Source organism: Bos javanicus, chromosome 5 (genome assembly GCF_032452875.1).
Source record: "Bos javanicus breed banteng chromosome 5, ARS-OSU_banteng_1.0, whole genome shotgun sequence".
Lineage (NCBI taxonomy): Eukaryota > Metazoa > Chordata > Mammalia > Artiodactyla > Bovidae > Bos > Bos javanicus.
In genome coordinates this window covers 72,356,468-72,372,976 of record NC_083872.1, presented here as the reverse complement: position 1 = coordinate 72,372,976, position 16,509 = coordinate 72,356,468, and the positions used below count along the sequence as shown (strand labels likewise).

General features: G+C 47.5%; 1 protein-coding gene across 2 annotated transcripts in view; it reads left to right on the top strand.

Moving 5' to 3' along the window:
- The window catches only part of LARGE1 (LARGE xylosyl- and glucuronyltransferase 1), a 613,949-nt gene that overhangs the window by 571,514 nt on the left and 25,926 nt on the right, over positions 1-16,509 (top strand). For both annotated transcript variants that reach the window (XM_061417244.1, XM_061417245.1), the window contains exons 11-12: positions 420-583; positions 10,811-11,089. In XM_061417244.1, the coding sequence (XP_061273228.1) occupies positions 420-583; positions 10,811-11,089 (443 nt within the window). The remainder of the gene's footprint in view (positions 1-419; positions 584-10,810; positions 11,090-16,509) is intronic.

Below are 16,509 nucleotides of genomic sequence, written 5' to 3'. Positions count from 1 at the left end.
GTAGCTCTAGGGAGAGAAAAGCATCAGGTCACACAAAGGTACTGTTCAGTTTGGTTTTCATTACTCTGTTCTTTGACAGTTACCACCTGTTGTTTGAAATTGTTGTGCTGGGTCATCAAGGAAAATGTTTTTTGTTTTGCATAAGGAGTTGTGGTTGCTTATCCACTTGTCAGTGCTGCCAGCATCACTCTCAGCTCAGAGGGTCTCATTCCTCAGGTGATGAGGCAGCTGCCCTCTATCATCACCTCTTTGAAATCAGATTATATTGCAGAAGAACATGAAGACAGGATCCTGTCCTTCTCTGACTGGCCGATCAACAAGGTCCAGTGGATAAGAAACTCAGGGAAGGACAGGGCACAACAGGCCAACCCCCTTGGGGATTTCCTTCTTGTTCCCAAGCCTTCTTTCCTATCTTTCAGCTCCAGAAGCAGCTCTCAGAACTGGACGAGGATGACTTGTGTTATGAGTTCCGGAGAGAGCGGTTCACCGTCCATCGAACCCACCTGTACTTCCTGCACTATGAGTATGAGCCCGCTTCAGACAACACAGATGTCACCCTGGTGGCTCAGCTTTCCATGGACAGGTAGGCAGACGGACCCCACTGCCCACACAGTCTCCTCACAGCTGCCCTTCACCTGGAGAAGGCAGAAATGGCCCCACCAGCTTGGAACATGGAAGCCTGCTAACACAGGGCCTAGTCTTATCCCTTCTCCAGCACTGAAAACCAAGGGCTCCTGTATGTTGATGATGCTGGTTGTTTTTGAGGATGGAGGAAGAACTGATTCTAAAAAAACAGAGCTCTAGTCAAATTACCTCAAGGAAACGGGGAGGTGTGTTATAAGGAAACACCTGGACTGGACCCACAGTTGATGTTGGAAAGCAACTGCTACTTCTTTTCTTACACATGTATTGATGCAGGGATCATTCTTAGAGCCTTTATCAGGAAGTACTGCTGTGGTCCCTACCCTCATGTGGCTTACAGTCTATTGCACTGATTCTCAGCCTTAATTGGGGACAAATCAAATTACCAAAGGAGCTTTAGAAAAGAAAATTCATGGTCCGGCTCCATTGCAAACTAGTTCAGTAAGCATCTTTGTGAAGACCTTGCATCATTTTAGGTTTGCCGTGTGCATCCAGTATTGCTAATATAGGGCTAGTAAATAGTTAAGTCAAACAATTAACATTGTGATAAGTGCTTTGAAGGAACAGTGATCGATATTAACAGTGTCAAGTGAGGGACCTTCTTTAGGTGGTATGATCAGCGGGAGGTCTTTCAAAGGAGGGGACATTTCTGCAGAGACTTGAGGATAAGAAAAGAAGTCAAGCATAGTGGGGGAGTGTGAAAGTATTAGTTGCTCAGTCATGTCTGACTCTTTGTGACCCCATGGACTGTAGCCTGCCAGGCTCCTCTGTCCATGGAATTCTTCAGGCAAGGATACTGAAGTAGGTAGCCATTCCCTTCTCCAGGATATCATCCCAACTAGGGATAGAACCTGAGTTTCCTGCATGGCAGGCAGATTCTTTACTGTGTGAGCCACCAGGGAAGCATATGCGTTGCCAAAAAAAAAAGAAAAAGTTTTCCAGGCATTTAAAATAGCAAGTGCAAAGGCCCTGTGGTTGGAAGAGCCTTGTGTGTTCAGATACCCTGATAGAAGACCAGTGTGGCTGAAGCATCACTTGAGAGGGACTTGAGATGGAAGCTGCATGAGGTTAAGATTATAAACATTCGAAACTCATAAAATATTTGGGTTTTATTCTAAACGTGATGGGAATTTATTGTAGACATTTACAGAGTTTTTGCTTTGGTTTATGTTTTTGAAAACATCTCTGGCTGCCAGGAGGTGAGTGGATTTAAAGCCTTTCAGGGTTATGCAGTTTTTCTATTTCTGGCCACCCTGTGTGCTTCCTGCCCACCTCTGCTAGCCAGCTTCCTCTCCAGTTGACATATGGTGTGCAAATGGCTGCCCTGGCCCCAGCTTTCTCCATGTCATTCCCTCTCGACTCCCATAGTTAGGAAGGGAGTTTGATGGCCTTATTCTGTCTTTGAGCCACTTTGGAGATGCCTGTGGATATGATTTCATGGGGTGGTTTTAGGAGGAAATAAGTTCATGCCTTTAAAGTGCTGAGGACAGTACCTGGCACACTTAGTAAGTGTTCAATAAATGTCACTTATGATTAGTCACGAGTGATTGGAGAATGAGCAAAATGAAGAAACAAGCACTGGGGCACAAAATGGTTCACAGACAGTAAGCAGCCTGAGAGTCCCAGAGAATGAGGGGGGACCTGGCCTCCGGAGGTATCCGGGAATGATGCGTGTTGACAGTAGCTGTGGAGGCGGTGAGTCCCACTGCTTCTTAGCAAATGACAGCTCGTGTAATTAAATCGCTTCATGGCTAGTGTCCTGGAGATTCAGACTCCAGAACACCTGTGCAGAACTTGCTGGCCATCGTTCAGTTGCTAAGTCGTGTCCGATTCTTTGCAATCCCATGGATTGCAGCACACCAGGCTTCCCTGTCCTTCACTATCTCCCAGAGTTTGCTTAAACTCATGTCCATTGAGTTGGGGATATTCTCTAACCATTTCACCCTCTGCCACCCTTTTATCCTTTTGACTTCAGTCTTTCCAAGCATCAGGGTCTTTTCCAATGAATCGGCTCTTTGCATCAGGTGGCCAAAGTATTGGAGCTGCAGCATCACCCCTTCCAATGAATATTCAGGGTTGATTTCCTTTAAGATTGACTGGTTTGATCTCCTTACAGTCCAAGGGACTCGCAAGAGTCTTCTCCAGCACCACAATTTGAAGGCATCAGTTCTTCAGTGCTCAGCCTTCTTTATGGTCCAACTCTCACATCTGTACATGACTACTGGGAAAATCATAGCTTTGACTATACAGACCTTTGTCGACAAAGTGATGTCTCTGCTTTTTAGTATGCTGTCTGGGTTTGTCATGGCTTTCCAAGGAGCAGGGATCTTTTAATTTCATGGTTGCTGTCACTGTCCACAGTGATTTCACAACAGATAACAACAAAGACCAAAGGGACGAAAAGGACAAGTACAGAGGTTCTGGCACCCACGAGGTCCTTGTCCTGCTGTGTCCTCGCAGGAAAGGTCTTTCCCTTCTCTTAACCCCAGTTTTCTCATCCCCAAAATTCACGTGATCTCTCAGCAGACACTATGTAAGCATCTATTACTGTGTTGTAGCCAACTCTTGTGGGGCTGGGACTATATAAGACCCTATTCCGCCCTCACAGAATATGTAGTGAACTCAGGACTCAGATCATGTATTTGTTTTCTGTTGTGGTTTAATCAGTCACCACAGATCTTGCAGCTTTAGAAACACATTTTTTCCTTTCTGACTGTGTCATGGATCAGAAGTCTGGATACATGTTAGCAGGTTCTCTGCTTGGGGTCTCAGGCCTGAACTCCAGGTGTTGACTAGACTGTAGCCTTACCTGGGAGTCAGGGTGCACTTCTAAGCTCATTCAGGTTTTGGCAGAACTCAGCTCTAGGACCAAGGTCCCCATTTCCTTGCTGGCTGTTAGTTGGGATCCTTCTGGGCTCCTAGAGGTCACCCTTAGGTCTTAGCTGTGTGGAGCAGCTTACTTCTTCGAAGCCAGTAGGAGAATCTCCCCAGTCTGTTATGTGACATGATCACAGCTGTACTAGTCTATCATATAGAATAGTACCAGCTTCTGCTCACACTCGAGGGAGGGGTGATCCAGGGTACCGTACACCAGGAGCTGGGGCAAGAGTCTTGGGGCCAACTGAGAATTCAGGCTGCCACAGACAGGGAACAGGTTTGACAACAGACAGGTGCTATGAGAACCCATGGGAGGAGCCCCTGTCCTGGCTGGGGCAGAGAATGGAAGAAATGGCGAATACCCCCAAGAGGGGTTCTGCCTACATTGAGCTGGAGGCTGAGTGGACTGACAGTAGAAGGCTTATAGGGAGAGAAGGAGCCCCCTGCGAGGAAGGAGAGGACACCAGGCCCGCTGGGATGCACAGTTAGGGCTTAAGTGCTAGGGTGAGGAAGGAGAGAGCAAATGATGTCAGCCAGGTAGGCAGGGCTTGGGGAAACCAGGGTAGGTGGCCAGCCCTTCCAGCTCAAACCTGCCAGGCTGCCAGTGAGGCTGCATGAGGGACTGACCTAGACCCATGTCCCAAGTCACCCCTACTCTTCCTCACCAGCCTGGTTGCACACACCCTCTCCCACCAAGCACAACAGCAGGTCACCCACCAGAACAGTCCACTCTTTGTGTTTATTTTTCCTTCTTCTCTGTGCCATTTAAAATGAAGACAAAACCTAATCCTTGATCCTTGTGCTGAATGATGGTCAGGTTTGGTCTTCTATTCTCCAAGCAGCATAAGTATATCTCAGTCCCCCCAGAGGCGGCACATGAAGCTCAGAATCTATGATCTGCCCAGGTGAGTGAGTTCCAAGCAATTCCAGTTTCCCATCTTTCAGAGCATCCTGGTTTTCCTTGGTCACATTCACACCTTCTATTTGTATATTCAGTTTATCGCCAAGATATTCTCCATCAAGATCAGTAGCCAATGGCCACCTGTGAACTCAGGAGAAAAATGTGAGACTCTCTGGGGAAGCCCTGGGACATAATGATGTTCATTTAGTGCTTGCTGGATCCAGAGACTCTGACCACAGCTTCTGCACAGGGTAGGTATTTAGGAAAGGGAAAATGAAGTAGGGGGATAAAGGAGAGGAAGACTTGGGTTCAAAGTCAAGTTGCACTACAGACTAACCATATGAATTTAGACAGTTTATTTAGGCTGTTTGAGCCTCACTCTACTTACCTATACCCCACTCCAGTACTCTTGCCTGCAAAATCCCATGGACGGAGGAGCCTGGTAGGCTGCAGTCCATGGGGTCACTAAGAGTCAGACACGACTGAGCGATTTCACTTTCACTTTTCACTTTCATGCATTGGAGAAGGAAATGGCAACCCACTCCAGTGTTCTTGCTTGGAGAATCCCAGGGACAGGGAAGCCTGGTGGGCTGCCGTCTATGGGGTCGCACAGAGTCGGACACAACTGAAGCGACTTAGCAGCTTAGCAGCAGCAGCTATTTACCTATGAAGTGACAATAATACCGTCAAGCTCATAGGTTACCATCTATGCTTTATAAAGTAAGAGACTGGAAAGTGCCCAGTGATTAGCAAATGTGCCACAAACACTAGCACAGTTCTCTCAATGGTTTTTACCTTTATGCTGGCTATGGCATTTGCAACCTGGGATTCACAATTAGAAGGAAAAGACTTAAGAGGTGGTCTAGTGGTTAAGAATCTGCACTTCCACTGCAGGGGGTACCGGTTCAATCCCTGGTTGGGGAACTAAGATCCTCCATACATCTAAGTGTCCCCCCCCCAAAAAAAAAAAGGAAAAAAATTAAATTATTAACAACTTAAATCCATCCTTATGTATATACTTGTTATCAATGAAACACAGATAGAACAGAGCCCCTCCTTCTGTGGCTAGCCCTGAGCATCCTCCCAGCCTGGGCTGCAGGAGACCTGACACCTACCCTCACCACCCCCTTAAAGACAGGCCAGGCACCTCTCACATCAGCTGCAAATACCAACTGCAGATGCCTTCCCTTCAAAGCACACGCATCCCCCCAGCATGGCAGACGTGTGATCCCCCCTAACGCATTGTGACAAGTACTGCCATCCAGACAATACCTCAGAGAACTCAAGGAATTCTACACCCAAGCAAGAGACACTTAGCGGGACATAATCAGAAATTATAAAGCAGTAGCACAAAAGCTGATGAAGACGGCGGAAATGCCTCCTTCCACTCCATCCCACACATCCAATTACGATGCAGCGGGCTGACTGGTGCCTCTTGGATTGATTTTTAATTGAAGAAACATTTTGGGTATGTTTGTAAACCTTTGAGTCAGAAGTAGGCCCTACGTGAGTGCCACAACAAATTAGGGGAGCCGGCATGCGGGCTCCTGTGCCCAGCTCCCTCTGGAATTCCGTTCAGAAAGAATGAATGTCGCCTGCTGCAGTGATGGACCCAGCAGGGCTGCTCCTTGCCTGGCCACTCACTCTGGAGGATGATCGAAAGGACAGAGGGAGCTGGCCTGATTACAGCATCCCTGCCACCTGGCCAGGAGACGCTTGCTCTTCCCTGCTTCTTGAATGAAGCCTTTGAAGTGCCATCTGCAGTTCCAGGGACTCATGTGGCTGATGGGCCTGCTCTTTGTTTTCTGCAAGTGTGAGGGAAAGAGAACATGAACTGAGCTAACGGGGTCCCATTCTTAGGTCCCATCGCAGCACAGCATCTCTTGGGACCTTGTTAGAGCGCAGATACATGGATCTCACCCCAGATCTGCCCAACAGGGATCTCTGCAGTGGGGCCCAGGAATCTGTGTTGTAATAAGCCTCCCAGGTGACCCTGAGCCTGCTGAAGCTTGGAAAGCATCATTCTAGAGAGTGAAAAGTACTCCTTTCACCGTGTGACAGCCAGGGCGATCTTTAAATATACATACAGCAGGTCACATCATTAGAACTCTCTGATGCATTCTTATCGCCTTAAGAATAGTCTTAGAGCTGCCCACCAAGACCTTGATGTCCCTGTATGACCTGATCCCTGACCATCCCTGAACACCTCTCTCCTTCTGCCCCTTGCTTGTCCATCTGCCATCCATGCTGGTCGTGTTGCTTCTTACTTGAGAACACACTAAACTCTGTATCCTAAGGGCTCTTACTTGAGAACACACTAAACTCTGTATCCCAAGGGCTCCTCCCTCTTGGAAAACTTTTTTCCCAGGCTTTCTCAAGATCAAGACCAGTCTTTCTCCTTGTCCAGGGCTCACACTGACTTTTCCACTTGCCCCCACCATTACTCTTCATCCCGTTTCCTCTTCTGTGGCCCCTCTAGCCCTCAGTTCACTCTAATCTTATCTTGGTCTGCTTATTGTCTTCTCTCTCGGAACTGCATTTGAAAACCTTGTTTTTCTCATTCATTCTGGGGCCCAGCACAATACCTGCATGTTGTAGATGCTCAGTAGATATTTGCTGGAGGTGTGTGTATTTGAAAGGCAGGAATCACAGGTGTCAAGTACCAAGTGTGGACGTGTGCTGTCACTTCAGTCATGTCCAACTCTTTGCAACCCTGTGGACTGTAGCCCACCAGGCTCCTCTGTCCATGGAATTCTCAAGGCAAGAAGACTGGAGTGGGTTGCCATGCCCTCCTCCAGGGGATCTTCCCGACCCAAGGATCGAACCCACATCTCCTGCAGCTCCCCCGTTGCAGGCGAATTCTTTACCACTAAGCCACCAGGGAAGCCCCCATGTACTGAGTGCCTGCTGCATATCCAGCTCTGTGACAGACACTTGATGGTCATGACTAAGGCTGTTCACAGGGCAGTGGTCACAAGGTTCCTGGGGCTCTGGGCAAGCCCCACCAAACAACCACTTTTCAAGTCCCCTGTTTGTGTCATTTGTCAACGTCCCATTGACCAAAGCATGTCCCATGGCCAGCCCAGAATCAGTGAGGGGGAGGGTAATATCAAAGCATGTAGATAGAGGGGAAGAGTTTATAGCCAATTTGTCATTGACTAAGGTATTATTATCCCCTATATGCATGTGCGGAAAGGGAAGCACGAACAACTATGGTCACTTGCCCAGAGATACTGACACAGGTCAGAGTTCAGACCTAGTTCTGCCTGAGCCCAGAACCCTCAGTTACCCTCTGGACCCCTCAGCCTGCCTTGCTCAGGGTACCAGATGGGAGTCATCTGCCTTGTAGGGAGCGGGTTCCCCATTCCAGCAGAGGCTGAGTGGCCACCTGCCTGGCTGCTTGGAATGACTGACATTCTAGAATTCCTTCCAAGCCCAGTCTTCTAGATTTTGGACTCTGCCATCTCCCTGCCTGCTCCCTGACACCTCCACAGACTGTCTGGGGCTCCCTTCCTCAGTAGGACCCCCTTGGGGAAGCCCTGCCTCTTTCAGACATCTGAAAGCGGAAGGCCTCCCAGACATCTCTAGGCATTCCTGAGCCTTTGCCCTCCTCTTCCCAGCTCTGACAGGGCAGGGAGAGCAGGGGACAGAGCATCGGGACGGGTCCTGGTGTCAGCATTTCCTCTCCGACACTGTGTGCTCTTCAGCAAGTTAAGACCCTCCCTGAGGCTGAGCCCTTTCATCATCATGATGGTGTAATCAGACTGAAAATCTCAGAGATTCTTTCTAAATGGATGATACTGCACTTGCAGAATTAATCTTTGTCTCTTGAAACCCTCTCCATTGGTCCAGGTCCTTGATATGCCAGATCCTTATCTTCCTACCTAAGAAAGACTCAGCACAAAACTCGGTCTCAACAAGAACTACACAGGGATAGACCTTAGGGAACAAGTGTGTTTGAGGGGAAAACAACCAGGAGAAGAATGAAGAGGATGGGGGACCTCTGACCCCAAGAGAGACCAAGGAGGAAGAGGAGGAGGAGGGAATAAAGGGAAGCTGATGCCAAGCTTAGACCAGTTTCCTGTTTGGGGAGACAGGTGATGGGGACATCTTTCTCAGCCAAACCCAGTTCATGTTGAATAGTGGTCTGGATCCCGGGCGCTGGAGTCAGACCTGGCTGTGTGGATCCATCCTGTCTACCTTGTGACTTGAAAGAAGTCACTTCACCTCCTGGAGCATCCTCCCCTGTAACACAGTGATGAGAATCTGCACTGTGTTTAGAGCATTACTGTGAGTCTTAAAAGTGCTACCAGCCCAAATGTGGCTGGCATGCCGTAAACAACAGGTATGTGGTAGAGATTTATTGTATCATGATCACATTCTCTCCATTATCATTATGATGAACCTCGGTTTGTCTGTCTGCCTGTTGCTCAGATCCCGGCAGAGAGCTTTGTTTTAAGGGACAAGAGAGATCGGAGCTGGTGGCAGAGACAGGAAGTGGTCATGGCACCACTCGTTTTCACTCACTGAGGTTTTTTGGAACCTCTGGCGCTGTTTCCTGTAGAGTCCACGTGGATGTGACGTTTGTCACATTACCAGCACCTTTCTCCCAAAAACCCTAAGTATTTTGTGTCTCTGTCCTCACTCTAAAATCTCTGCTGAGGGGGGAAGACAAGCTGGATTAGGCAGGGCTTGCTCCCTGCTTAGAAAACTCCTCAGACACAGAGTCCAAAAGCAGGTCAGTGGGAGAGTCCACAGCCAAAGCTGTCCTCCCTTCACACTCAGTCATGCCTCCTGCATCCCTTCCCCTCCAGCAGTTCTGACATACACATGGATGAGAAATTATCCTTGCCCTTTACTCCCCAAATTTCAAAGGCTTTGTATAAACAGCTCTCTCATCCAATTGCAGAGTCCTTCCATTTTGCAGACAGAGACCGAGATGCAAGTGGGATCATTCAAAATCCCAGGTTCTTAGAGCCCAGCAGAAACCAGGGGCCTTGTAGCAGAGGCTGAACACAAATTTCAGTGAAATCAAGCATTGTGGAGAATATAGTGCCTCTTTCAAAACTGGCTGTGGTCAATTTGATTAACAAGTGCTATAAAGTATGAGAAATGGAGGGCATTTTACCCCAATGAATACCTTAATCCTCCTTAGTGAAAGAGGAAGCAAATCCAGGCAATACCAATTCACAGAATTACTGAGAGGAAACTGAAAGTCCATCAGGAAAACCATTGACACAAGATAGGTGTGCCCATTTTCTTTTGTTTAGAAGCATGGAATCTATTTCCTGGTAATTGTCCAAATAAAGTGAGCATTCTGATTCTGTACCTCTTGCTGGGTAGGGGAAAAAAAAATTGAAATAGGCTTTTGCTGTTTTTTTAACCATAGATTTTATGTAGTAGGCACTTCTAATACTTCTGGGGGAAAAAATATTTTTTTTTCTAGATCTCTCTCCAAACATTTTTGCAGAACCCTCTTGGTTGGGAGCACCTTTTGTTTTTTATCTGTGCTCCATTCCCCTCCCCTCCCCCCTCTTCCCACCCCACCACTCTCCATGGCCCAGTGTCTCCCAGGTAGCCTTCCAAAATTGCAAGGTACCCTGGAGCTGTAAGGGCTCTGAAAAATGAAGACAGCATCACCCCAGGCTCACTTTTGTTTCCAGCATTCACGTATTTGGGGTTTTTTCCTTCCCTTTGCCAGTGTTTTCTTTTCACTGTCTTCAAAGTCCTGTCCAGATACCTGTCCACACAGTCCAAGCTCAAGAACTAAAGCTGACTGGACGCCTGGAGCCTCAATTCCTTCATCAGGAGAATGGGGGAAATGACAGATGGGGGCACAGGGTTTGGGAAGTGTCTGGTGCATAGTAATGAGTCAATAATTGTGGTTATTGTTACTCTTATTTTTACAGCTTGTTTTCATGCTGCTTGTAACTCATGGCCTCCCTTTGGCTAAGCCTCCTATTCCGGTCCCTGCTTCAGGAGAGTAGTAGCACTGCTGTCTACCTTTGCTGACCGAGACGGGGAGGTGGGGGAGTTTTAAGCTGGAAAGCGATCTTTACATCATTTCATGTACATTTCCCCACCCACTGTTGAAAAGAGGAGCCTGAAAAGGCTTATAGTGAAATGTGACTCCATGTCAGCTGTCTGGTTGTAAACATTCAAAGGCTAGAAGCAAAAAGGTGAGTGTTTTGTGCCCATTTTATAGATAAAGGAACTGAGGCTTGGTGATTGGCCCCCATCACATAGTGTTTAACTAATGCTTAGCACAGGGGTTTGGATTTGGCGCCAGTCCCAGGCTTGCGGACGATGCGCAGATGCACAGATAATGGTTGGTTACGCGGGTGCGTCCCGCGCATGCGCAGGTGCGTCAGGTGGCCTTTCTCCTCGCAGGCTCCAGATGCTGGAGGCCATCTGCAAGCACTGGGAGGGGCCCGTCAGCCTGGCACTCTACCTGTCGGACGCCGAGGCCCAGCAGTTCCTCCGCTACGCACAGGGCTCCGAGGTGCTCATGGGCCGCCACAACGTGGCCTACCACATCGTGTACAAGGAGGGCCAGTTCTACCCTGTGAACCTGCTGCGCAACGTGGCCATGAAGCACGTGGGCACGCCCTACATGTTCCTGTCCGACATCGACTTCCTGCCCATGTACGGACTCTATGAGTACCTCAGGTGAGGACGCGCGGGGTGCGGACTCCAACGCCCCTCTGAATGGGGCAGCTGGAACACAGAAGGGGATGGGAACTACCTAAATCCACCCAGGGATACGGCCTCTGACTGCCTGACTATTGGCTTGAAATCCCAGGTTACCTCATGAAATGTTCGAGGCAGAGCTTGGTCTAGGAAGCATCTCTTGTCTCCCAGTCTAATGCTCTGTCTATAGCTTTCATGAAAACATCCCTCTTCTAATTTTGGATCAGACAGCCTTCATCTAAGCATTCTAGTAAGATCACTGCCTATTCTGTAAAACAAATCAAAGTGGTAGTGATGGCTAACATGTATTGAAGTGCTCGCTGAGTGCCTGGCACAGTTCTGAATGCCTGACAAGTGGGATTTCATTCCCTCCCCTTGCAATCCTTGCCACAGGTACCATTATTAATCTTTGTTTTCCCAGTGGGAGACTGAGGGACTGAGATGGTATGTGGGGCTGCATACCTACGAAAGTGGGAGCTGAGGGCAGCTGGCCTGACCCCGGGGTCATGTACTGACCATTGCTGCTGCCTTGGTAGCTGTGACTCCCTTCCAGCCCTCCCAAGGTGGAGTGCAGGTGTCCAGCAGCTGGAGAAAGCTCTTGGCTTGTGAGAGGCATAGATGGCTGTGTGGGGAGTGGCATTTGTTACGGAATAACAAACCATCTGAAGTGGAAGGGACTGTAGAATCCACCTAGCCTGAAAGTCCCTAAGCAAGCAAACTGAAGTCACAACATATAACTGGTCAAAGTTTGTTTTAACCCTTTATCCCTGTCATATGTCAGCATGAGTTACCTCTGTTCTTGAATGCCTTCCTGATCCAGGTACCATGAGGGGTGGTTTGCATATATTGTCCTGCTAGATCCATACATCAAGTTTAAAAGACAGATATGGTTACACTCTCCCTGTTATCGTGGTGAACAGGGAGGCTCAGGAAGTCAAGGTAACCTGCTCAGGTACACGTGGGCTGCTTCAGGATTTGAACCAACATCTTTCAGACCCCAGCTCTACAGCCTGCCCACTTCATACTTGTCTGGCTGCTCTGTGGCTTATGACTGTGCCTAACGGAGCAGGATCAGAATTCTTTCTCGCCTGGACTCTGGCCCTCCCCACTTCCCTCCGTCATGTGTACCTGTCTGTCTCTCAGTCTTACAGTCTTAAAAGAACTCTCACAAGAGTCTTTAAACCTTTGGTCCTGAAGCCAGAGTATGTGTTTGATGTGAGCACATCCGTTCCCCACCCCCCAACCCCCACCCTGCTCTCGAGAGCAGGGGAAGGCAGCCAGTGTTCTCTGTCCACTTTCTGAATTGAGTTTCCATCCAGGCTTATCTTGGGATGTTTCTCCCCTCTGAGCAGGTGGAGTCCCTTCCAGCCTGTCTTGGTTAAGAATCACAGATGAGTGACCTCAAGGCAACACCCCTCAGTCAGGCAGGGTGGGAGGTGTCTTCCCAGAACACGTGGGCAGTGGCACTGAGCACCATGACCCCACGACCCTGCAGGGGCTTCAGGAATGGAGCTGTCCTCTGGTTCCCGCTGGGCCTTGGGATCTCTGTGGGTGGAGTGAGGGCGCCCCCGCGTGGCAAGACCATGCTTTCAGCCCCTGATTCTTGTGAATCCTGAGACCTCAGCTGCTTGCAGGTTGGTGAGACTCTGGGTGCATTGGGTAGGGTTTCCAAGCGAACAGGTGGTGGTGGGGAAATCTGAGCTCCACCTGCCAGAGAGAGGCTTCGGGACTGGGCCACAGCCCACCCTGCACCCTCTGAGGCTCTTGTTCAGGAGCACCTGTGGAGACTGCCTTCCAGCTGGTTGAAAGGTAAACTGGCCCCATCTTAAAAGTCTGGTCTCTGCTCTCCCATCCAAAGACTGTTTTATTATTTTGCCTCATGGTCCTCGTCATTTGAAAAACATTACACGTGAACAGACTGTTCAGAATGTGTTTTATCTTCCTGTGTTTTATTGATCAAAGACGTCAATCATTGCTAATCATGACCTTACCCAATGTGATATAACTGGTATTGCCCATTAATTAGCACTTTCTTACTGCAGAGCGACCTGAAGTTTCTGCTGGCCTGTAGCCACATCAGAGGAACATGTGTGGCTTCCCGTGTGCATTTTGAAATATTGCAAATTGCCCCTAAAAGCCCATTCCTTTCTTCACAGGCCAAGACCCTGAGCCGAGAATAACTGCTCCTATCCAGTGCTTTTTAATTATTTTTAATTGGAGAATAATTGCTTTACAATGTTGTGTTGGTTTCTGCCATACAGTAACATGAAGCAGCCTTAAGTATTCATGTCTCCTCCCTCTTAAACCTTCTCCCCACCCCATCCCGCCACTCTAGGTTGTCACAGAACACAGCATTAATTTCCCTGTGTTATACAGCAGCTTCCCACTAGCTATCTGTTTTACATGATAATGTATATATTTCAATGCTACTTTCTCAATTCGTCCCACCCTCTCTTTCCCCCACTGTGTCTGCATGTCTGTTCTCTGTTTGTATCTGTATTCCTGCCCTGCAGATAGGTTTATCAGTACCATTTTCCTAGATTCCATATATATGTATTAATATACGATATTTGTTTTTCTCTTTCTGACTTAATTCACTCTAACAGGCTCTGGGTTTATCCACCTCACTGGAACTGACTCAAATGTGTCCCTTTTTATGGCTGAGTAATATTCTGTTGTATATAGGTACCACAACTTCTTTATCCGTTCATCTGTCAATTCGTCCAGCCTCTTTTAGTGCACATGTGAAGAGAGACCAGAGAAGCGAAGTGACTTCCCATCTAGGGTGAAAAGATAGTGGGACTTCCTTGACTTTTCTTCTCCTCCATCCAGAGTCTCCATTCATTGAATAACCATGACAAGGTACCTTAGGGCCCCCATATTTGTGACCCACACAGATAGGATCTGTGAATCCCATAGCTTTAGACCAACAGGAATGATGGTTGATTAAAGACAGACTCTTTAGGTACCCTGATGGGTGTGTCCTGTCCCAGGGTTGTCAGCTGACCTGGGGTGGAGGCAGTATAGGACGGATGTCCTACTGAGTTCGACCTAAATGGAGGCTTGAAGAATGAGCTGGAGTTCACCAGGGGAGGGGTGATGTTCCAGGTGGAGAGAGAGAGAGATCCATTCTGGAGAGGCAGGGTGGCCAGAGCCCTGATGGGGAGAACAGCAAGAGCTGATGTGGCCAGAAATGTAAGCCAGGATGGGTCCTGCAGGACTTCTCAAAATATGCTAAGGAGTTTATGAGCAGGGGTGGAGGGACAATGGAAAAACACTGAGAGCATGGCATGACTAGATGTCCATTTAAGGAAGATCATTTTCATTGCATCAGGAAAGGATCATAGTCAGGGCAAGAGAAGATAAGTTAAGGGACGACTGCATTCATTCTGGTGAGAGATGAAGGCCAGCAAAGGGATCGGAAGTAGCAGCAGAGACAGGTAGATGGACCAGAGAGCAGTTCTGCAGCTGAAATCAAGAACTGTCTGCAAAGGTGGCTGGGCTTTAGAAGGCAAGACAGGGAACCTCTTTCAAATGTTGCCACCCAAGACTTCCTCTGCAAAAGTCTGTACCTGGAAGTCCTGCCTGCTTTGGCCTGTTTCTCGTACTGGCCCCCTCTTGATCTGCTGTGCCTATGTCCTTGGGCTGAGCAGGATGTCATTGAATTTGAGTGTTACAGTGGATGAGGCCTGCACGGTGACCCTGGCTCCAGCTTGCGCCCTGTGCCATAAGTAACTGTGTGACTTGCAACAGTTCAGTTTTTTTCAGCCTGTTTCCTCATTGTGAAATGAAGGAACGGACATATCAGGAGTCGCAAATACAGATGCCCGCTGGGGCCAGGACCTTGGCCTAAAGGAACCAAGGGTGGTGAGCATGATTCATTGCTAGGGAGACAGGAGTCCCCATCTCAGGCAGCTGCCATCTGTGCACTCCGATGTGGAATTTACTGGTGAGGGTAGAGCTCAGGCATAAGGTCTTTATATTTTGCAAGAGGAATGAGAAATCTGGATTTTCATGTTTTGATTTCTAGCGTTGACAACTAATTAAAAAAAAAAAAAAACTGAAACACTGTTGAGTCAGACCAAACATGTCTTCAGGATGAATAGAACCTTCTTACCCCCAAAGACCACCAGTTTGTGACCTCTGACCTTTTAAAAAAATTTTATTGAAGCATAGTTGATTTACATTGTTGTGCTAGTTTCTGCTGTACAGCAAAATGATTCAGTTATATTTCTTTTTTAGGGTCTTTTCTCATTTAGTTTATTACAGTATATTGGGCAGAGTGCCGGTCATCTACCTTAGACATAGTAGTGTACATGTGTTCAACCCAGGCTCCTGATTTACACCTCCCCACCCATGTCTCCCCTTCAGTAACCATAAGTTTGTTTTCAATATAAGTCTGCTTCTGTTTTGTAAATAAGTTCATCTGTATCTTTTTTAAAAATTAGATTCCACATATGACTGATATATATTTGTCTTTCTCTTTCTGACTTGCTTCACTTACTATGTAATCTCTAGGTCAAGCCATGTTGCTGCAAATGGCATTATTTCATCCTTTTTATAGCTGAGTAATACTCCATTGTATATATGTGTGTACCATATCTTCTTTATCCATTCCTCTCTTGATGGACACTTAGGTTGTTCCCATGTCTTGGCTGCTGTTAATAGTGCCGCTGTGAGCATAGGGGTGTGTGTATCCTTTAGGATCATGTTTTTTCCAGATGTAGGCCCCAGAGTGGGATTCTGGATCCTATGGTAAGTCTACTCTAAGGGTTTTAAGGAGCCTCCATACTGTTCTCCATTAGTAGTTGTACCAATTTACATTCCCACCAGCAGTGTAGGAGGGCTCCCTTTTCTCCACACACTCTCCAGCATTTATTGTTTGTAGACTTTTTGATAATGGCTGTTCTGACCATTGTGAGGTGATACCTGATGGTAGCTTTGATTTGCACTTCTCTGGTAATTAATGATGTTGAACATCTTTTCCTGTTCTTTTTTGGCCATCTTTATGTCTTCTTTGGAGAATGTCTTTAGATCTACCCATTTTTTTTTTTATTCCATTGGGGTTTTGTTTTGTTTTTTACATAGAGTTGCATGAGCTATTTGTAAATTTTGGTGATTAATCCCTTGTCAGTGTGACCTCTGATCTTGATCATCCCTAGGAATTAAAATTTTGAGAAATGGTAAGGAATATGATTGTATCAGAATAAGTCCCAAATCAGCATGCAGTCCTTTTCATGTGAAGATAACCATATTGACTTGCCGTAGGCTTAAGGAAAATTTTTTCCAGTGAGTGGGATACACTTGTTCCTGATCCAAACACTAAAAGTGGATATGTTCGTGACCAGCATTATATAGCATTGGTTTGGGATGAGGTTCAGGGCACAGTTTGCCATGGC